Source organism: Atractosteus spatula, chromosome 4 (genome assembly GCF_055471065.1).
Source record: "Atractosteus spatula isolate fAtrSpa1 chromosome 4, fAtrSpa1.hap1, whole genome shotgun sequence".
NCBI classification, from domain to species: Eukaryota; Metazoa; Chordata; class Actinopteri; order Semionotiformes; family Lepisosteidae; genus Atractosteus; species Atractosteus spatula.
The window spans coordinates 67482350-67504589 of record NC_142709.1 but is presented as its reverse complement, the minus strand read 5'-3'; the positions used below and the strand labels follow the sequence as shown (position 1 = coordinate 67504589).

Below are 22240 nucleotides of genomic sequence, written 5' to 3'. Positions count from 1 at the left end.
CTTGCGGTAAAAAGCAACAGATCTGAAAAACATCTCATGTAAGTTGTTTTAGCTAAATGGAACAAGTACACAAAACCTTGAAGATATCCCTCTAATACCAGAGGCACTTGCAGAAATCACAAGATTAAGAGGTTTCCATTTTCTGGTACACTCTTTAATTGTTAATCACTATGATAAATATCTGTGGTTCCCCATGAGAAAGCAAAGAACATTTTTTTTCTTTGCTGGAGGTCTTTCATCAGGACATCATTTAAAAGAAATAGAACTTTCAGTACCATACACTTCAGCCAACATCGCAGGCATTGGTCTAACACAGACCCAAGAGGCTAAGACACATGATTATGAATAACATTAATCTTAAAAAAAGATTTACAGCTTAGTGGTCTTCTGTGTAAGTTGCTCTTAGTTTCTTCCTTTTTGCTGAATTTCAGATTAGACAATACAAGAACTTATTTTTTTAATCTAAATTAAAAGCACCACTTGCATGGATTTTTAATGTTACTGCAAAACATATGCAAAATGAACAATTCTTGTTTTATGATTACCATATTTTGAAAAACAATTACTGGTTTAATGAATACAGAAAAATCCAGTACCATTATAATCAATATACTGTACATGTGTGGAAAAATGTATTTCAGGCAGTTGTTTTTTAGCATCTGAAGAGCTATAAATTAATATTTATATCTGAATGAGAGGCATTAATCAGCAACACCACAACACATCCAAGTACACAAGACAAAATCCAATTAAACGTCCTGCATGTGATTGTTTTACAGCAAATTTAAGTACTTTGGTCGGTCAATACGTATTTTATATTTATTTTGAAGTTCGTGGATTATTTTTGCTTCAATGGCGCCATCTAGTGGCAGCGTAATGTAAATATAATTGGGGCGACATGGGAGCAGGCTGGTCAGCACCTCGCAGCTCTTGGACCTGGGTGTGATTCCAGGGCTTTGCCAGGTGCTTCTCCTTCCTCCCACCTTCCAAAGGTTAATCTGTGTCTCTGAATCAGGGGTTTCCATCTGGAGCCCCAGTACAGCAGGCTGTGAACAATTCCTAAAGGCCTGGAACAATTTATCTATGGTCAATGAAACAAATGGTGTGTCCAATCAAGTGAATTTGAAGTCGTTTGGAACATAATTAGAATATCCTTCAGCCCCTGAGTTTCCTTCATCGATACATGACTTGCTTAATTCATCGATTGCTTAAATAAGTGTTCATAATCTTTAAATAACAGGTGATTTTGGGGGACCTATAAAAACATGCGGATCGGGGCTCTCCAGCACCGAGGCTGGAGATAGCTGTGCTAAATTATCCCCACGGTTGTGCACCTTGTGATGTCTGACTCCCTGCTCAGGATGAAGCCCTGTCTTTAACCTCTTGATTCTGGCCTTAACCCTTTTCAAGAAGAAAAGCTGTTTGATAATGGATGGATGAACAGTGAGAATTAACAGGAATATTTCCTTCAGTTCACTTGCACGTATTTCTGTAAGTGTGCTCCTTTTTAACTCTTTTTTAATTTACTAAACATGGTGAATGATTTTTCTTTAAGAGGTCATAGTGTAATGTACCTAGGATGTGTATTATGTTAACCGAATGGGCCCTTCAAGACCTGCTGTAAAAAGAACTGTTTACCGTTTGTCAAAATTCATCCCTTACAGTTCTAGTTCTCAAATGGGCTGATTTGGAGTCATACAGTATATTATTATTATTATTATTGTTATTATTTTTATATCCATGTGTCAATAAGCCTTTGTGAAAATATTGGTCAGGATTGTAATAAAGATAAACCCTCTGAAGAATATGGCCTGAAAGAGTCAGTGATCATATGATTGATATCTTTGCAAAGTGAGTCTACTGCATACAGTAGTTAAAATCAAATGTTCAAACCATATGCCATGAGTCTGGTGTCTGTCCAGTGAAATCTTTTTATTTACAATTTTATAATTGCCAGATAATTTGAGGTGTCGTGTGGGTTACAAAATGTGATGTTTTAGTAACCCAAAGGTTTATTGCTGTTACATTTGCACATAATTCCATTCTAATGTTTTATACAAATACAGCTTCTTTTCACATTCTCAGATAAGAAAAGCTGAATTACAGTATTTAAGTTCTTGTCCGAAACATGTAATAATTATGACTGATGAGTCTGTGCAGGCTTTCGATTACTTTAATAAGCAATAGTGTTTGAAAAATACAGTGTATGAAAGTACTACTAGGCAGATGGATGTGATCGCTGTGGTTCTAGCAACTGGGACATTGGGCAATCTAATTTGTGGATTGAAATACTAAATAAGCCCAGATCAAGTGGCTGTTTGTACATACTGTACAAGATAATGAGAAAGTATAAGGATACATTATTGGCACCCTAAAAATCCCAAGGATTTATAGATGGAAATGACTGACCTGAGTTGTCTATGAAGTTTAAACCCGTGTACTGTATGATAGAATGTAGAGAAATAATGTGAATGTTTTGGATGATTTTTGGGTGAATTGATTTTTTTGTGGAATTTTAAAAGAATACATGGATATTTGATTTTATGTGGAAATTTGTGACATGTAATTGTGTATTAATTTGTATTTCATTATTCACTGGGTTTATCCCATCATGTAAGGGTGTTATTTAGATGGTTGCTGTAAAGAGAGAAAATGTGGAAGCGGTTAAGTTCTTTGACAATAGTAAGTCTTTGGAATCATTTCTTGTTTTTCCAGCTGTGAGTATATGGAGACCAAATAAGTAATCATACAGTACTTTTACCATTCTTTAAACCAGGCCAGAGAAGCCCCAGAGGCATTATTGTCTTGCTGGGGCAGAGGGGTGGGGACCTAGCAATCTTTCAGCGGGATCAGACGACAGTAGAACCATGAACCCCGGTACTGCCAGCAGCATGCTCACTCCAGTTGAGTCTGCTAGATCCCGAAAAATTGTGTTGGGGTTATTATTTGGTCAATGGATATGTGCAAAGGTTTTCTGTATCGCCATGAATTTAACATTGAACCCCTCCAATAAACATGTTTACATGACCAGTCTGTGAAGTTGCGCCTTGTGGTTTCATTATTAATCAAAGAGGAAAACTACAAACAAAACCATAAACACAGGAAATAAGAATAGGTGGTTACATAGAGTGATGCATGCTTACATGTCTATACTGTATACAGTACCTAGAGTACATGTATGAAATATTGCATGCCTTTTTCTAAAGAAGCACATTATAAAAAAGTCCATATTGGACTTAAAGTGCCTCAATTCCAAGATTGTTTATTTAGCATGCTTGATTTCTCTTAAGGGACTCTGTACAGCTTACAGAATTCTTGCCATGGAGCTGATCATGGAAAGTGAAAGAAGCCGGCCAATCCTGTCTTTGGATTAATATCACTCTCTTGAGGAACAACGCAATCTTTCTGGCTGCAACAAAAAAGAAAAGGGAGGAAAAAAAAAACATCTGGAAATATAGTTTTCACATGCCCTAAGTGCATGAATTCTTTCAAATAGGTCTTGGCATAAAATGTGCCGTTCAGCACTTTGTACTGGCAAGTTCCAATGTTAAAGAGAGCTGCTGTCAGTGTTCAAGTAAGTGTCGTATAAGAGAAGAGAATGGAATACAGTGTAGGGACATCTTAATCCCTGCAAGGAGATTAATGAATATTAGTTATCAGTCCTACAGTACATACTGTAAGTATCATGACATTCCTTAAAAATTACAGATGAGTCAGGAAACACATGTATTTAACTACTGAGCTCAACTTTGAACTCAACTAACATTTTCAGAATAATGTACTTTTAAGACTTACCTCAAAATGAAAATTGACAAGAAGAAAGGAGGTAGAAAACCTTAAGTTACCAACAAGGATAGTAAATACACAGAAAAAAAAAGCCCATGCATAGACATTTTCTAAAATCGTTTTTTCAAAATGGAAACATAGACCATAACAGAATTACCAGGTGAGCTCACACAAAACAAAACGAAAGAACCAGATTCATTTATTTTTTGGGAATGGTGCTTTTCAATCACCTAAAGTGACTAATATGCGTACTTATTCATACAGAATAGGCCTGCTGTCAGATTATTATTTTCTAACTGCTTGATCCAATTCAGGGTCGCAAGGGGACCCAGAGATTATTTTGGCAGGGCTGGGTACACCCCGGGACGGGACACCAGTCCATCTCCGGACGAACACAGGCATGCACGCATTCACACCAGGGCCAATTTTCCCAGAACCTACCAGTACATCTTTGGACTGTGGGAGAAGACCATAGCTCCCTGAGGAAACCCACGAAAAACACAGGGAGAACATGCAAACAAAATGCAGATGTCACCCCAGGTCCTGAATTGGATCCAGGGCCCCAGTGCTGTGAGACAGTAATGAGAGAGGGCAGTAATGAGAGACAGCAATGAGAGAAATTAATCTGAGGGAAGTATCTTGCTCAAGGGTACAACAGTAGTTTCCCCACTCAGGATTTTTTTGTGTGAGATCTATCAAATGCATTCACACATGTATTCTCATCATTTAAAGGAGCATCTTGAATTTAAATTATTTTAGGTGGCTCCACAGACCATTAATTCTGCGTTGAAGTCAATGTTGAATTCAAAGTCAGTGCTCCACATAGTTACTCTCAGACTGCCAGAAGAAAGCATAAAGCATACGAGAACACTGCAGATCAACAATGTATGTAGATAATCTAGATAATTAAAGCCAGATGAAGACCAAATGTGAAAATACAGAAGTCTTAGATGACACATGTTGTACTGTATTTGAGGAATCACATCAGAGTTTGAACCCCCAGCGTGAGTTTCAGCTTGCCCCTGTCTTTATTGCTGCGAAATGTAAGAATTATGATTTTCCTGCGTAACCAATTTCCAGACAGTGGTAAAGGTTGAGTCAGGCGGTTGGAAAGCAATTATCAATTAAAGGTTTCAGATGCTTTTTTTACATCTGGCACTAGGCAATAGAGAACAGGAGCTCGTCTAGTGGCCCACGAGGTGGCGCCGAATAATAAAATATACTTCATTGTTAACACTAGGTTTTCTTCACCGCATCACGCCTCACTAAGAGTTTTAAGTTAAAAGTAAAATTAAACACGCAAAAGAAAAAAAATAGATACATAGATTTGTGTTCCCAGCATCAGATTCGAAACCGATTTAGACTCTTTTCTAAAGAAAACAGACTTTTCATTTCCAAGTATTACAATTGAATCCGATCAATTTTGTTTTCATTGGTAAAACTAAAAATTAGTCATCGCGAACATTTGGTGCACGTACAGTATTTGTTTCGCAAACATTCAGGAGAAACAGAATGAAAATGCGTCAAGGCTCAGTGCAGTTACAGAGATACAGAGACACCGAGAGATAGAGCATTAGTTCCGCTTCCTGAGACTCACAAGCTGGAGGGAAAGCCAGCAATAAAGTCGAAGAGATCACTGTGTGGTAGGCGCTGCAGAGAGGACCGCTGCGCTTCTGAGCCATTTTTAATGTGAAAAGCGAAAGCAGATCGGTAGGATCTTTAACAGACCATCCCGAGTACCGTACTGATGAAGAAATGGCAGCGGAGTCGACCCGGAGATTTACCAAGAACCTGCTGAAGCCGGGGACAGCGGCTGAAATCAGGCAGACCGCGTCACACGCTGTCAGACACTCCAATGTCACGGTGAGTGGAAAAAGGATCGTGGATTTGGCATTAGTGCAGATGTGCTGCGCTGTGTATTTCGGCTTTTGATTTGTGCTGAGGCGCGTTGCCTTCATTTTTCCTTCTTCTGCCTCTTTACTATGAGGCGTCTGTTCTCGGTCTTTTGACTACGGGATAGCCAGTCGCTCCATTACAGCTGCGCGGCTGGGAGAACTTGAAGCTTAAAGCTTTTACTGGGATGCTGAAGATGCAGTCAGCCCACTGGAAGTGGGAAGCGGTGGTAGTGAGATGTTCATTGAATCGCTCTAATACTGTTACAGAAGCCTGCTGCCTTAGCCACAGTGCGTGTGACTTTTTTTGTTTCAATGTATCTTTTTACTGTGACTCCGAAACTGGTTTCTAGTTAAAACAGATAAAGGACTGAGAATTGAATCTTACTGGAATTACTGTAAATGGCGCTTCGTTTATTCATTATTTAATTGCCTTCACAACAAACCTGAAATGAAATACTCTATAAGGACCTACTGGGTTGATGGGTTATTTTAGGTATTTTCCAGGCACAAGCGAACATTTTCGGATTTGGCACTGTGATTTCCGCGGGAAATGCCCTCTTTACTCTTTCATTGAAGATGCTAAATGACGTACGTAGTCAACATCAGATCTGGGCTGTAGATAGCCGTTTGATTTGCTCATAATCGACAGAGGGCAAGGCATCGGAGGGCGAGACTTGGGATTTTTTTTTAATGCAAAGCAAAATTCACCGTCCGACGTCATGTTTGAAAATACCAAGTGCGTTGTGTAATATCTAATGAGTCCTGTGCAGGACGCCTCCATGCAATACAATTGAAAAATTATGTAACTGGTATCATTTTGTAAATGAAAACTAACTGCAATACGAAACACAGGTCATGTATCGTCTGCTCTCAAACCCGTTCTCCCTTCGTTATTATGTCTAGTAACGAACGATCTAGTTTACTGTAGTAACCTAAACGCGCAGGCAGGATTTTGCACAGGCTAAAGCGGTCAATACCTCTCTGTCATTCCTTTGCACGAAAATTCCACTGCGAGTGTAACTTCTATTTGTAAGTGATGGTTAAAAGCCACAATTAATTGTCTAACCAGTGTATCCTATATAAAGACATATAACACTGTTGCTGAACTACATTTCACAGCCAAATTTAGAAGGCTGTTTATGAACCATGACTTGCAGTCACACCAACCATGTTATAATTTAGAAAACAAATTGGTGAATAAAATGTGTTTTAATCTTAGAGGCATCACATAATATTGAAAACTGACAGAAAAATAAATACCAGAAGTGCCACTACTCTCCATTACAAATGCATATCATTAAAGATAAAGTTTTCATGAAAACATAATAACAACTAATAATAATTACTCTTCACATTTACCCAGGGCCGGCGCCTGGGGAAAGATCTGTAGGGGGCGTCTGAAATTCTGAGGGTGGGGTGATATTTCGGTTAAAACGGAGCCGTTGCAAATACCCAAGTGCAATCTCGCAACCATACCACTGGTTAGTGCTTCATGATAGAAGATAACGACGAGCAATCTGGTATTTAGCGATGAAGTATAGTTTCACATTCATCAGCACTCTCGCGATTATTATTGCCGGGAGCGACAAAATACCACACGCGTTCATTTGTGCGGCGACATCGACGGTAACGAAGTTCTGAATCGTTAAGAAAAAATAGTTGTAAAACCAACAGAAAGCACAAACTTCCATAACTACAGTCCTAGTTATGTAACGATTGTAAGTATAAGGATAAACTACTGCAAGGAATCGGTCCACCTGAGCAAACAAAACCGTAATAATGTTGACACCTACAGTAGTAAGGTAGACGCTATGTAATATGTGCAGTTCCTGGACGGATAGCCCTCCGGCACATCAGACAGTCCGATGTAGAAACTGGGAATTCGGGGTCAGTGTCGTTATCTGACCATTGACAAAGTACAACTGTTTTTTAGGGCGCAAGTTAAATAAGCGAACGTGTTCAAAAATTCTTTTGTCCAAAACTGAGGGGGCGGGACAGTTCAGTGGAGGGGGCGACCCCCCCCCCGTGGCGCCGGGTCTGCATTTACCCCCCACCTGCCTCTGAAGCCAGCCATTATGCACAGGCAGTCCCAGTACAAAGCAGGAGGGAATGAATGGGAGAAAGAGTGCCACCTACTGGTCCACACGGCCACTTCAAGTTCAGACTTGAAGTTATCTCGAAAGGGCAGGAGATGTACATCTGTTTTTATAAAAACGGAAACACTTGTGGTTTGGGGTTCGTGGGAAATCTTGGTAAAAGCAATACAAGTGAAACAAAGTATAATAACGTTTGGTGGGTGTGATTAGCTCTGAAGTACCCAAAACAGACAGTGAGTTTAATGTACTTTACAAAATGAAAGGATAGATATGTGGAGCTGACCTTTGCAGGCAGTAGAGAGGATTAAGTTGCAGCATACAATTCCTGTCATCTTACAGGCTCTTTGTCATCTATTTGAATTAACATACAGGAAAGCCAAACACGTGATGAGAATTATTAAGGTGGCCTTCTATTGGAACAAGGCATACATTTATGCTGGGAGAACAAACTAAATCCACATGTACATAATATACTGTGGGAGTTATCCACTGAGAGAAAAAATATGGTCCCCAGAACAAGTTAAAAGAACAGCCCAGGAGTATACAGTTCATATTACAGATCACCCAGTATGCCTTGGAGTTGCTTTCTAACCGTTAATGTAATTAGTGGGCCTGATCTTAACATTTCCTGTGCCCCCCTGACCTAAACTTGTTGGTCTTAAGAGTGAGAGAGATAGCCATAAAACAGAGTATCTGTCTATTGTTTTTCACGAACACCATCTCGGCCTTATCAGAAATATTTTGCTGAGCATTTGTGCAGACGTGTTATCTGAGTCGGCCACTCGTCTGAGGCTGTTGCGCTGAGGTGGTAAGGAAGACGTTAACCGCTGTCTCCTGTGGAATGACTGACACTTATTCACAGAAGAGTCTGCAGCGGAATTCAGCAGGAAGGACGTGACACCATGTCAGCAAAATAAAACAAATGGCCACAGAACAGACAGTGGGACGATGAAGTGGTGTATTTCTGAGGTATAAGGTGCATAACAAAGTGACTAAAACAGTCCTTAAAATACTAGTAACGCTTGCGTCATCAAAGTCCTGAAGTTCTGTGTCTCATCATGGACCTCACAACATCAGGTTGGGGGTGTAAATGCAGGTCAGACCGTGTCTTGTACAGTATGTCTGCCATCAGTGCCTGGACACAAGGCACCTGCGCCTCTAGATTCACGTCGGGGGGTTCAGGCTGTTGCAGCTGCTACCTGAGCGGGTGGGTGAGCGACCCTAATCCATCTGCACGTCCTGAGCATGTCCCATCACTGACATTCCCATCGGCATCATAACACCTCAGGAGCATCAGGGACATCTGGAATGGTTTGTAACAGCTTGCTGGGGCACTCCAGCTTGAAGCACCACCAGCGCTTGATTATGCTCATTTGTTGGGGAACCAGAGCATCACTGTGTACGGCTCGGAGAATTTCTTGTCATGAATTTGTGCTCACTTGACGTGTCTTCCTGAATATGGCACCTTACCTGCCTGAGTCCCAGTGAATAGATTGGTTTCATATTTTGCATGTGAATAGAAAAAAATCTGTGACTTGCCAGACCTGAGTGCTCACATTTTCACCAGTTTTCATGTAGAAAAATGAGTTTAGTTACGGTACATCATTGGTACACAACTCCAGTCCTGGAGGGGGGCAGTGTCAGTGAGTTTTTGTTCCATCTCTGCTCATTGTCCTAATGTGAGCTTCACAGGGCCAGTCTAGCACTTTTCAATAGTTTACAATAAACTTTGTGGTGCATTGTAACAGTCACAAATGCTATGTTAGTCTTATGTTATGGTGATAACTGATAAATATCTTCGAATGTATACCCCAGGAGTGTGTATTTCTCTGGGTTTATGATATCAAGGTATTCCAAAAAGTTGACTGATTCAAGTGTAGCTGTACATGAAGTAACCAACTGCCAAGTACATATAAGTTCATACTAAAACAAACAGAAAGAGCGTGAGTTCATGACATATCCCATATCCTCTCATCATGTGCTTTATTCAGCCTGAAATTCTGCCTCACAAAATTATTTCACTTGGTCCTAAAGTACTGTAAATGTCAAGTCAGTTTAATTGCAACAGGACAGCGTTCTCCAGTCCTCATCCTTGTGCTGCCCTGTTCGTGTTTTTCTGTTTGTCTCGTGTTGTGATTCTAGAAATTTCTCATCTCTACCAACAGTCTGACAGAGTGTGAATTTTAATCAGCTCATACTGTCCCTTCTGTAGGCTTCAGCTGACACTCAGCCAGCTATCATTTCTGACAGCTTGGTAAAGTGCCCGGTTATGCTGGAACCCTCTGTCTGGAGTTTCAGAACACTTCACAGCCCCCCAGTGTGGGACTTCATACTGTTTTCCATCACCGTGCGGTGTGGCCTGCTTCTCTGTGGCCACATTACCCAGGGCCCGAAGGTCTGCATTTAGACCATGATGACTGCAGCAACTCCCACTGAGTTAAAGTTAAAACTTCAAAATATAATTCTCCTTGAGGGGAAAGAAAAGGATCTGCTTCTGTATCTGCAAGCCAAGGAAGCACAGTGATATGAATAATTAAGACTGTAGGCTGATTTTTTGTGTGTGCGCATTTCTGTTTATATGACTTGGCTTCTCAGCATTCCAGTCCCAGTGCTTTAGGCCCGTGGTTATACTGGGCTTCTTAAAGGGAATGTTACAGAGTTCCAAATGTTCTAAATAGCCCCTTCATGAATATCCCTCAAATTGTGTGCCACAGATCTCTTCCCCTTCTTTCAGCAGCTGTCCCAAAGCCTGCCTGATACTCTTATTCTACCAGGAAAATAATATTCTGCAGCATACAGTACTGTATATGGAATTTAGTCTCCTTGGTCTGATAATAAACCAGGTGACAAATGACTAACTCATATCCTCTAGGTACCCAATTTGAATGGTAATGTTATGTGTGAGGCACCAAAGGGACATCAAACAAGTTTATTCTCCTTGTACAATAGATTTGCCATCCAGGTGAGGTGCAGACTCACTCTTGATCATGCTCTGTGAATTTTATTGGAATTTACAAGTAAAGGGAAGGTCTGAAGTAAATAAAAATAAATGCGAATGGAAGATAATTGAATTATACTGTGTACATCAGGCCCTTAATGTATGGTTTTGGATATGCAGCATTACAAGAGAACTAAGGACTACATTTAAAAGAAACACGTGTCTTCCCAAGCTCTTCTACTGCTGTTCCATATTGAGGTCAAACAGAGCAGGACAGAGACGTCAGTGCTGTGAAGCCCCCAGATAACACTGTCAGAGTCCTGTTCAGATGTTCAGATGCAGGGCTTTCTTCTCCATGATATTATGGAGTTATTGACCTATGATTCAACCTTAACAAAAAAACAACAATTTATTTCATTGGCTCAGTCTTCAGCAGATTTTTTTTGTAATGGAAACTGTGTGTTTTAGAGGCATCGTTCAGTTTAAATGATTTAGGAAGACCTACAGTAAGTCGTTTTTCTTTTCAATACACTAATGTAAGTAACAGCAATATGGTTAATACAGCAGATTTTCCAAGTTACCATTGTGACTGTGTAATTCACTTCTTTATTACAATGCTCAGTTTGTAGGACAGTGTGACTTACACAATCCCAGCAGGTCATGTACTGTATGTATTACTGTTATATCCTACAAAGATTTAATTTAACATGCATGTTTCCCTTCATGCAAATTCAGATGTCAAAATCTCACTTGTAACCCACAACTGGGGACATCTGCAGTTCATCAGTCAGCTGTGAAGTCTTTACTTTTTACTGTCCCCAAGCAGGGGAGCTGTTATTGCTATAAATTCTCCTCAAAGCCCCAGCAGGAGTCTGATCCAGAAGGGTTTTTTTGTGACCCTATAAGGCCAGTCAATCCCAGATTTGTTTTCCCATCTTACTGGAGCATTAAAGCCAATGTTGGTCATCAGCCAACGTCATTAACTTTGTCTGAGTGAAGCCTGAAAGCTCACCTGTCACTAAGCACAATCTGCTGGGTTTAATAGCCATTTAAACTGCAGTGACTGTTTGCCTTTTTTCCTTCCTGTTTCTTCCAGTTTTGTATTCAGGCAAGAGCATCAAATGATGATCAATGAACCTCAAGAGAGTAACTTAATAAGTATGTCAAATCTCTGGTCAAGAACAGGATCAGAGAATCCTGTATTCAAGGGTTAAATTGTGAAGAAAGAATGCTCTTTGCTTTCATATTGTGTTTCTCTACTTTTTTATACTTTAATTAATTTGATTCTGTGATATGTATAAACAGGGTTAGGGAAATCTTTGTAGGCCTTTGTAGGATTGTGGGTTCAAGTCCCCATTGTAGGGTGAGGTACTTTACCCCAGTAGCCCCAGTCTACCCACTTTTAAGAACGGAGACCAGCATTACTGGGGGGTGATCCCTGTGATAGACCATAGTCCCATCTGGAGGGGAGTCATGTGGTCACTTATTCTCTTAATGCCACAGAGACCAGGATGATCTCCGACCTGATGAACTGATCTGGCTCAGATATGGAAATTACCTGGTACTGATCAGTAAACAATAAAGATGTTGAACATATCATATACTGTTCATATCATATCCATATTTTAGGGGTGCCCACTTGGTGTCCGACTGTGGCGATGGTGGATTTGCACATTTTGCATGTCTTTGGTGCTAACAGGTCATGATGTTTCACCAGGGATTTGAAATACAACTTTCACCCCAACACAACCTGAAACTGGTGTGGTATAAGTTATAAGGTGGTACCTCTATTCCATTTTATATCCTCTTTTGATTCTCTTTCTCTGCGCAGTAACCATGCACCGTCTTACACTCAATCCATATTTTCAATGTTAGTGTGAATAGTGCGTGACAGATCACCAAAGTGAATGTCACCTTCTACATTGCTGATGGAAAATGGGAGTTTGAACAAAATGAAGCCACCTGACAAATTATTGGAGAGTGTGCCTCTGCCATCAGTTGTTTTTGAACATTAATCTTTTATTAACATACTTACATGGTTTGATGTGTTAAAATACTTTGAGTGGTACTTCCATATTGCTGTCTTCCTGACCATTGTTAGGAAACAGCTCTATTACAATTCTAACAGCTTATAAATGCACATAAATAGCTGTGATTAATAGTTATTAGCTACTACATACATAGTGCTAAAACTCCCATCCTTATCTTTTTGGGTGTCTGGCACTTAGACTTCCAAAGGCCATCAACTGATATTTTGATAGATACTAGTGAGGGAACACCAACACACACTCATTGCTGGACTGCTGGCATCATGCACTAGAAATAGTGTCCTATTACATGTTGGTAAAACACTGCAATCGTTCTTTAACCAGAGGAAAGGAACCCAGGCTGGCATTTAAACCATGGCAGAGGACAGTAGCTCAGGCACAAGACAAATTGTAATTGTCTCTCTGCTTTTGTAACAGATATGTGAGTATTAGACATGCAAATACTGTAGAAGTAGATCCACATACTTTCACAATGACTTCTTAAGTAAACACACCAAATGTAGTAGACGTGCCCTTTTAATTCAGTAGCTAAACCTTTTTTATAAAATCCATTCAAATTGTTTTCCATACTGTATGTAAAACTACAGTAAATATGACATTTTCAGAACAGTAAACCTCTGGCATATATTTTTTAAATGTCAGTACTGTGCATGTCAAAGCTATTAAGCGAAAGTGACAGCTGAGTGACAGCAACTAGGAAACATGAAATATCTTTGCAGTGAGAGCAAAACCTATCCTGCACGCTCTTGAAGACTTCACTGCCAGTGTTTCTGCTCGAGCAATTCACTGAACACTGTAGGGTAATCTATTACAGTGATCCCTTACATTACATTTCATGTCTTTCTTTGAAATATTTTTAAAAACAATATATATTGATTTTTTTCTCTTGGTTGACATATGAGATTTATTCTGTGGGAATCATAACTTTTTCCACACACAAAAATTTGATTCAATACTCATGCATTCTTGATTGAACAACATTTTAAAATCGGTGATTTCAGGAAGTATTTGAGTTAATCAGGCATTCATTATTAAAATGTGGTCCAGGTCTACAGAAGTGTGTGCTTGCTCCGGTTCTGTATTGCCCAGTTATCTGAGGTCTACTAGCTTTTTAATCTTTCACTCTAATTGTGTTAATGTTCTAAAAGAGGAAAAGCAAAAGCAGATTGAGAGCCAAGTCAGAACAAAATCAGAAGCAAAGTACGAAAAACTACACTCGGGAATAATCAATATAGATGAATTTGAAGAGCAATGCAGCTGCTCTCTAGCCACGACGAAACTGTCCTCGGGCATGTGTTCAGCATAAGAAGACAAGAGAAGGCTGGACGTCAGTGAGTCGATCAGCCTCCCAGTCCCGAAATTGCTAATGCTCACATTCTCCCACCTTTAGAAACCATTTCTTCTATTTTTCTCCTCAGCCTGGTCTTTTTTATCTCCAAATAAAAACTGAGAGATTGAAATCCAGGCACAGAATATGGTATTGGGTAATACTGATTTTCTCTTTGATCAGCGTCACTTCTGACTTCCACCGATACCAGTGTTTCTTCTGTAGGCATTTTTTTGCTAATGATTTAAGTATTTACATAATTTAGCATGTAAAATTTTATTTTTAATTTAGAATTCATTCACTGTTACATTTTAAAATAAGTTCATAACGGCTATTTACGTATGAGATTTTTCCTCAGTAGTGTTTGCTATTAATATTTGCAGATGCATTTTAGAAATTAAGAATACATTTTTATATTACACAAATCTCAGAATGCTTAGAATGCAGGATGCATAGTTTTTGCCTTCCTTTCCAGAACAGGCCAGGATTGTAAAAACTGTATTAATAGCTACAGGATTAACTATTCTATTCCCAAAACCTATGTATTGAGTTAGGAAGAGCTACATACAGGACCAGCAATAAATCTTTAACCCTAAGTAGATTACTTGTAATCTTTCACAATAAAACTGACTAAACAAAATGAAATAAAGTGCTGGCAGTTGTATCTTTAGGAATGGGAATAAAAAATGCAGAATGAGATTGCAGTCTCAGTGCGTATGTGTAGGTGGCTAAGGGTTTAAGAGGCCTCTGATTTTGCTGTCAAGAGATGAAATGTTTGATTTCTGCTCCTCTGTTTATATGCACAATGTATCTCACAATGTAAGACGAAGTATTATTATAACACAGCAAAGAGGTAATGGACAGGATAGTTTGTTACAGAAACTCTTTTTGAAAGCTGGGATTTTCCATTACGTCTCAGTAGCTTTCCATTTATCATTTTTGTATATTGCAGACAAACGTCCAAATATTATTTTCCCCCAAAAGACCAGTAGCTACTGTATATTTCCAATTAAGATTATGATATAGTTCCATTGTGATTATTTTATAGCCCAAAAAGCTTACTTTGGCAAACTGACTTTACAATCCATCCATCATATTGTCATGAAGTAATGTATTTGTTTTAGATATTATAAATTATGAATATTATTCAAAGTACGTTTACTTTTTTAGCTTCATATGCTTTTCTAAAATTGTCGGCATGGTGCAGAGTTTTACGAAATTATCTTGGCTTTTGAGGATGAGTACCTCTCAGTCAACTGTCCATTGTTGAAAGAATGCAAAGGCTGTCCTTGAGGAATTGATAGGAATACAGATTCAAAAGGTGCATTGCGTTTTTACGGTAGCTACCAAGACTTGATGAAGCACAATTCTCGCGTGTAGAAGTGTAGCACACTCAAGTACAAAATGAAATGAGTTACAGTAAAATAAGGATGTCATTTTTAAGGAAGTCATGTAAGGCTCAAAAGCATCTGTCGTGTTACCAGAACAGAGACCTGCTGTAGGTCAGATTCTTTTTATCATGTGTCCAGTACAGTGTATCCCCTTTGTGGAATAAGATGTACCCGTATATAGTTGAAAGTCATACAATATTTTCTTTGTTTATATTTCTTTTTTTTCTGAGTTGCACAATGTTTCCAAGGTGTGGAGAAAATGCATCCTGCCCTCTTTTGCAACATGTATAAAATAAAAATTGAAAACACAAAGCATCGCCAAGAAAATGAACCGCACTGAATCATGGGAGTTCTCCATGCATGTCTTTCGTGGTACAGTAGCATTTATTTCTAGAAAACATTAAAATCAATTAAAACCATTTACTTTAAGACCATTTATACACACCCTGGGCTTATAGAAAGCACCAGACTTTTGGTATATGAAATGAAATCAGAGTGAAAACTGATTAGGTTCAAATTAACATTGGAAAAAATTGTTGAACCTGTTCATCATTCAGTACTGCATAATGTGAACACACACATCAGCAAAGCAGGAAACCTATGGTTTTCTTACATTTCCTCTCTGGTCGATGGTCTTTTCTTTGCTGAACTGCTAAAGATTTGTACCTCAGTTTTTGGTGTTCAACGTTTGTTTTCAGTGAAGTTTCTGGCAAACTGTACAACATCTTCAATATTCAGTCTTTTCTGCAAGAAGGATCACAAATGAGTTGTAAACATTTGTATTTTCCCTTTAGAATATGAGTAATGCATGAATATATTAGGAAGCACATTGTGGTAAATTACTCAGATTATCAAACTGCTTTATTTGGTATTAAACTGGGAATACACCAATTTACAGTATGTTTCCATTTACTTTATTAATACAAATAAAAGTACTTGTACTGTAAATAAAAGTATTTGAAGCTTGTTTTTCTTGATGCAGAGAATCAATAAAATGAATGTGCAACAAACAGGATGATTGTTCATATTTTTTTTTAATTTTGCTGATGCAGCTCCTCAGTTTTTATTTGACTGCTCAAGTGTCTTATTAGACATTGTGTCTTACAGTATGTATGCCGTTGCCCTGTGTATTTTTAATAAACATTGATGGTCACTGTCAGAGAGCCCAAAAAATAAAAGTCACAAGACTCCCATTAGCTAGTGTGGCTGGAATGTAGGGTAATTGGGTCAGACATCACAAGCAATTACAGATTTCTTAGAGACGGAGGATGATCTTTTTAATCTGGGCTTTTATCAGAGTTACTCCCATCTCAGGAGATTAGGCATAAAACTATTCTCCATTTCCTCATGGGTCAGATATTATCTCATGATAAAAATAGCCTCTTGTGTGCAATGGTTTGTTCACATTATCGGTGCTGTTAGTATGGAAATGGTGCTGGGTAGCACATTTGTTTTGAGGAAGGAATAGTCAAAACTGAGATCTCAGGGTGTGATCCCCACCTAGTTCTCACTGTGGAAACAGGGAACAGATATTGTTATAGACTAAATTCCTTTTGAACACTGCAGAGACAGTATCAGTTGTAGTGCTAGTATTTAGGTGAGACATATACTGCAGATCATCCTTTGGGTTAATCAAAATGATTTTTTTTTTTGGGTGGGAAGAAATAAAGAAGTTGGCGGTGTTGATTCCTAAAAGTTGTTCAAAGAGTATCATCAGGCCAGCCTTGTGCATCGTTTTACTTTACATTGATATTTTGCATTGTGCGACGGGACCAAAAAAAGTAGGCTTCTGCATATCTGTATGTAACAAACAAATCTGGAGCTGAATCACAGATTGAGAAGTCTGCTTAAAAGCCAGGCATGCTAAGTGGACGATAAACATGAGACGATATGGTAATGGAGTTTGCACGGAAGCCACAGTGTGTTCACAAATGAATAATTGCTGACACCTGTGGGTGGGAGATGGAGTTGTGCACGCAGTCTTTGTGGAGCTGGGGGAGGGCTTACATAAAATGTCAGTGTCCCAGAACCCCAGCTGAATGAATTGACTTGACTGAAGGTAGTTCGTGGCTTTTGTTGTGTTCCTTTATTTTACAAGGCGAGTTAATTGAAAACAAATTCTCATTTACAGTGACAACATGGAGTCCCATTTGAACAGCTGGGCTTGGACTGGAACAGTGTTGAGTGAGCTACCTCAAACAGGGTGCAACAGCTGTAGGTCCAGACTCCCAGCCAGGCCACTGCTCTGCACAGATGACTATATGCACACATACTGCGGGCCTTTCATCATCGATTCTCACAGTGCTGTGCTTTAAGGTTTCCACACTGCGCATGCCTATGGCCTGTGGTGTTCAGTAATGTCTGACTCATAACCAAAATGATTTAGCTGCAAGTAGAACAGGAGCTAAGGCAAAAGGAACAATGTTGCCAAACTTTAAATAACTAAGTAGCTACAGTAGGTGAATTTAGTTACCAGCTGTCTTATTGGTAGCGGAATCTGTGGAGCACTGAGTGCAACTTGCAAAAATTGCGACATGTGAGGTAACTGAATGCTTAGACTGTGACAGGTTTCTTTAAAGATATATTCATTTTTCTGTCCACTAAAAATGGTGGAATTTTGTTTTTTGTCCACTAAAATAAGTAATAGTTTTAGGCTGCAAGAACGTCTTTCAGAAACAGAATGTACGTGTATTCAAAAGGACAGAGTGCTCAGCTTTGAAGGGACAGGATAAGAGTAGTCACTTGTGCTAAACTCTGTCAACCACAGAATGTTCCACACAGTGAAGATGTTACCAGCTGCTTAAAGATCAGCAGCAATGAGTGTTTGGGGCATTGCTTGCTGAAGAAGACAGAGGAGATCTAATCTTCTACTTTAAAGTACTGTTTTATCTTTTGGAAATCTGAAGAACATGATTAAAACAGACATTTGAAGATCAAAGTTATGTTTGATATCATGATCAATTTACATGGCACTGCACTAGCAAAGGAAAAATGGCCATTATTGCTGTATTGCCAAATGTTTGCTCCACTGGTGCCTCTCGTGTATGCAATGAAAGGTCACTTAGTGACCTTTTTAAGGTAATTTCCTGCAACAGAAAAGCAGGTGAGATCCACAAAATCTTAGATAATTACGTGATGATGCTGTTCAGTCAACGTTATTTGGAACAATAATCATGGGGATTTCTCTGCTGTCATGTAAACAGCGTTCTGATTTGGCGTTCCATTGAAAAATGAGAGAGTGAATGTCTGTTCCAGATGGTAATCCCTCCAGCATTTCTTTTTTGTGTTCAAACACTAATTCTTGCTGATGGTATTGCCCTGTTGTAGATCCCCTGAGGAGATACTTAATAAGATGTATTACAAGAATGCTGATTCAATGTGTTTCATACTCTGGTACGCTGAAGTGTGAACTGTCAGTGACAGTTCAGTTTTTTAATTGCTTTTGTTTATTGTTTGCAGCATTTGCAAGTAATAGGATTTTTTTATGGAAGCTAAATAGCTGTACTTCATGGGAAGATACTTTCTGTTGGCATGAAACAAATGTCTAACTGAAAAGTAAAGTACAATATAAGCAACGAAAAGAAAATCAATTCTTAAATATTGTATAAGTGAAATATTTTTTCTTCTAGACGAATTACATGATTAATCATCTATTTAATGTTACAACAAAATGTACTATTCTTGTCACTGTCACTTTACAAATAAAAGGAAACCAAACCAAGCCTGAAGAGCATCTCCTAATAGATGGTAAATGTGACATTAATGAAGTGGAAACCCACGTTTAAAATAACTAGGCAGCAGGACGTTTTAAACGATGCAGTGTCTTATCGTAACTTCACCATAACTCCAGTATCATGACAGGTTTCGTATCTGTAGCACTATTTTCTCCTGCCTAATGTCTTTCCCCCTGAAATGTGTACTTTAAAACTCAAGTCATGAAATATAATACTGTACATTATTGTGAGAGCAAACAGTTTAAAACATTTTAAGTGTCTTTGTGATGAAGTTCAATGTTTATTCTTTTGCTGTTCTTACCAATGTACTTTATACATTTCTATTAATCAACAGAAATTACTGAAGACTTTCATCCAGTTCAGGGGCTTCAGTGTACTATCGTTCAATCTTTTTGGGGTTTTCGTCATCCTCAGAAGCAATGTGTGAGTTTCAGTAAATGATGACGAATTGTGGGGCAAATGGAAAATGTCAGTTAAGCTCTTTGCGTGTGGTGTCTCTGATTACTTTGTGATTGTCATGGCACAGTCTTAAAATAAGAATGCTCAGCCCTTGCCAATAAGCCAAATTGTGTTTTTCTCCAGAATTACATACAGTACATTTTAATTTAGGGAGTTTAATTGATTGTGCCTTACTTAGATCAGTGATTCGGAACCAGCTATCTATAATTAATCTTATTTTATCTAAATTCCTTGATATACTTTTTTTTTAAATAGCAGAACAACAACCAGATGGAGATGAACTACGTCTGGAATATATAAAGCTAGCACTCAAGCGTTTTCTTTTTCAATTGTATTCATGGTTGTCAGATCGGGCCAGTACTAAGCACAAAGTGGCATTATTAACATGGTTTTAGACTTTTAAATTTAGGTATGATACTGTATATGCTGCTGCATTAGGTATTGGGCATGCCACTTCATCGCTCAATGTTTTAAAAGACTGTACATCGTGTTAAAAGAAGAGCTACAACAATAGAAAAAGTCTGAAATGGTTAAATGCAGCTCTGTCAAGGGATGTCTGGCCTCTCATTCTGTCAATACGTTTAGGCTGGAATAGAAAAGTAAACACCATCTGGGGTGAATCCAGAAATCATGGAGGTGGAGTACAGAGTATGAGGAGTTCTTGTGGGAACAAGATTTAAGAATAATAAGTTTTTGTTTATCCCCTGCTGTTCGGGGTTCAATGGCTTATATACAGCATTTTAGAACATGCATGACTTTGCTTGAGTGTCAGCAATTCCTTATACTGTATAACATTTTCTTTTCTGAGCAGAAACTGGCCCAATCTTATGTAACACCGGAAATAGCATGAAAGGCTCATAATCCCGTTTGCAATTACAAAAGTGGCTGCTGGCATCTTTCATATATTTCAATTGCCATCACAGTGAATTGAATAGAATGTTAATGTGCCTGAGTCCTTCTGCTGGTATGCTCTGCTGTAATGCTCTTAGTTGGACTTTCAGATGTAGTGAATTTTTTCAGTTTAGTTTAGTGTTTCATTTTGGCTCTGTGTGAAGCCGTCATTGCGAGTGGTGCTTGACGTCTGTCAATCAAATATTTCTTTGATTTATGTCCTGGGTCATTTGAAGAGAAGCCATTCTCCAGTGATAATGAAGAAGGGCAGTCCCAAACTCTAACCCTTGCCTGTTACGTGCGTTGAATATACAATCAGCTTCTTTCATATACTCCAATGGATGCTAATCTAGGAGTTCTTAATATTATTTCAGAGAAGGTGTTTTAAGTTTTAATCAGGATTTGGTAGTCTAGGAACGTCTTACCAAGTCCCAGCTAGAGCAGTATATTGCAAGGGCAGTGAAATCTAAATTTAAATGATTTTTAAAATTAGGGTGTGCTTGGACATAGTCGATATCAAACAGCAAGAACTTTTCCGAAATTTAAGAGAATGTTGCCTTCAAAATGTTGGTCTTTTTGCTCTGTTTTAATTTCCACTCTAGCTTGTAATGAGTGTTAACTTTAAATCGCTTTGTGCACAGGGTCTCTCTCTTCACTACCTTCTCCCCGTCGATCACACGGGTAGGACAGCTCAAGCAGAGAGCAGCAGGTGCTTTGCTTTGAAGGCCCTGCTTCTCTGATGACCTTGGATACTGTCACTGATTCCCAGAACACGGCCTGACCTCCAGGATGCAGCTCAATGGCTGGACGCCATGTCCTTTGCTCTCACTGTCTTTAACACCCTCCAGCCCTGTGCCTCTCCCTCTCTTTGTCGTCTCATCTGCTCTGCGTGCACCAAGCAGCAGGATGAGAACTTGGACACTCTGGGAACCCGACTGGTGGCTCAGTCCCAGAACTCACTCATAAAACTTTGGTTTGAAAGTCGGAGGAAGTATTCCACAGCCGGTTTCGTATTTCTTACCATTTCTATCCTTATTCGCAAAAGGAGAACTGTACTCCGTCTAATTTCTCCGATCATTACATTTCACATCCCCGATGAATTTGTCCATTAGAAAGCACACCATTGTGTTTGGCTACACAATGTCAGATTTTTCTTGGATTTTCTTTTTCAAAAGGTCTACGATTGCAAAGCCTGGGGATATAGTTAGAAGCAAAGCTCTGCAAATGCATTGCCAAATTCAAATCCCAGAGTTTAAATCTTGTCTACAAATATTTTAAGCTTGAGTTTTTTTTAACTTCTGCTCAGACAGATTCCTCCTAATTACGCCATGGTTTTCAGTGGTGGAAAATTCAGTAAGCTGATATCCTGATAGAAATTCTAGAGGATTTATTACATTTTTCCAGGATGCACATCATAGAATCATTTGGTATTCTCTTAAAAAATGTAAATGTCCCCAGTAGACTCTTTAACAATCAGAGAGTTTGGAACATCCTGGCGTTCTTTTTGCTACAGAGGTCAGACTGCTCACGCTGGGTCTGAAGCATCATTTAGACTGAATGGGAATGTCAAACAACCATATTTTGACTTATACTGTATGTGATGTGACCTTGTTTGAATGAAACATATTTAATTTCACGTCTGGATAGCAATGGTATTTTTTCATATTTGTGCTTT

At 38.9% G+C, this 22240-nt stretch overlaps 1 protein-coding gene across 5 annotated transcripts in view; it reads left to right on the top strand.

The window, feature by feature from the left end:
• Nucleotides 1-5388: 5388 nt before the first annotated feature.
• The window catches only part of dock10 (dedicator of cytokinesis 10), a 104848-nt gene continuing 87996 nt past the window's right edge, over nucleotides 5389-22240 (top strand). For all 5 annotated transcript variants that reach the window (XM_088912806.1, XM_088912805.1, XM_088912804.1 and 2 more), the window contains exon 1: nucleotides 5389-5649. In XM_088912806.1, the coding sequence (XP_088768932.1) occupies nucleotides 5542-5649 (108 nt within the window). In that variant the 5' untranslated portion in view covers nucleotides 5389-5541. The remainder of the gene's footprint in view (nucleotides 5650-22240) is intronic.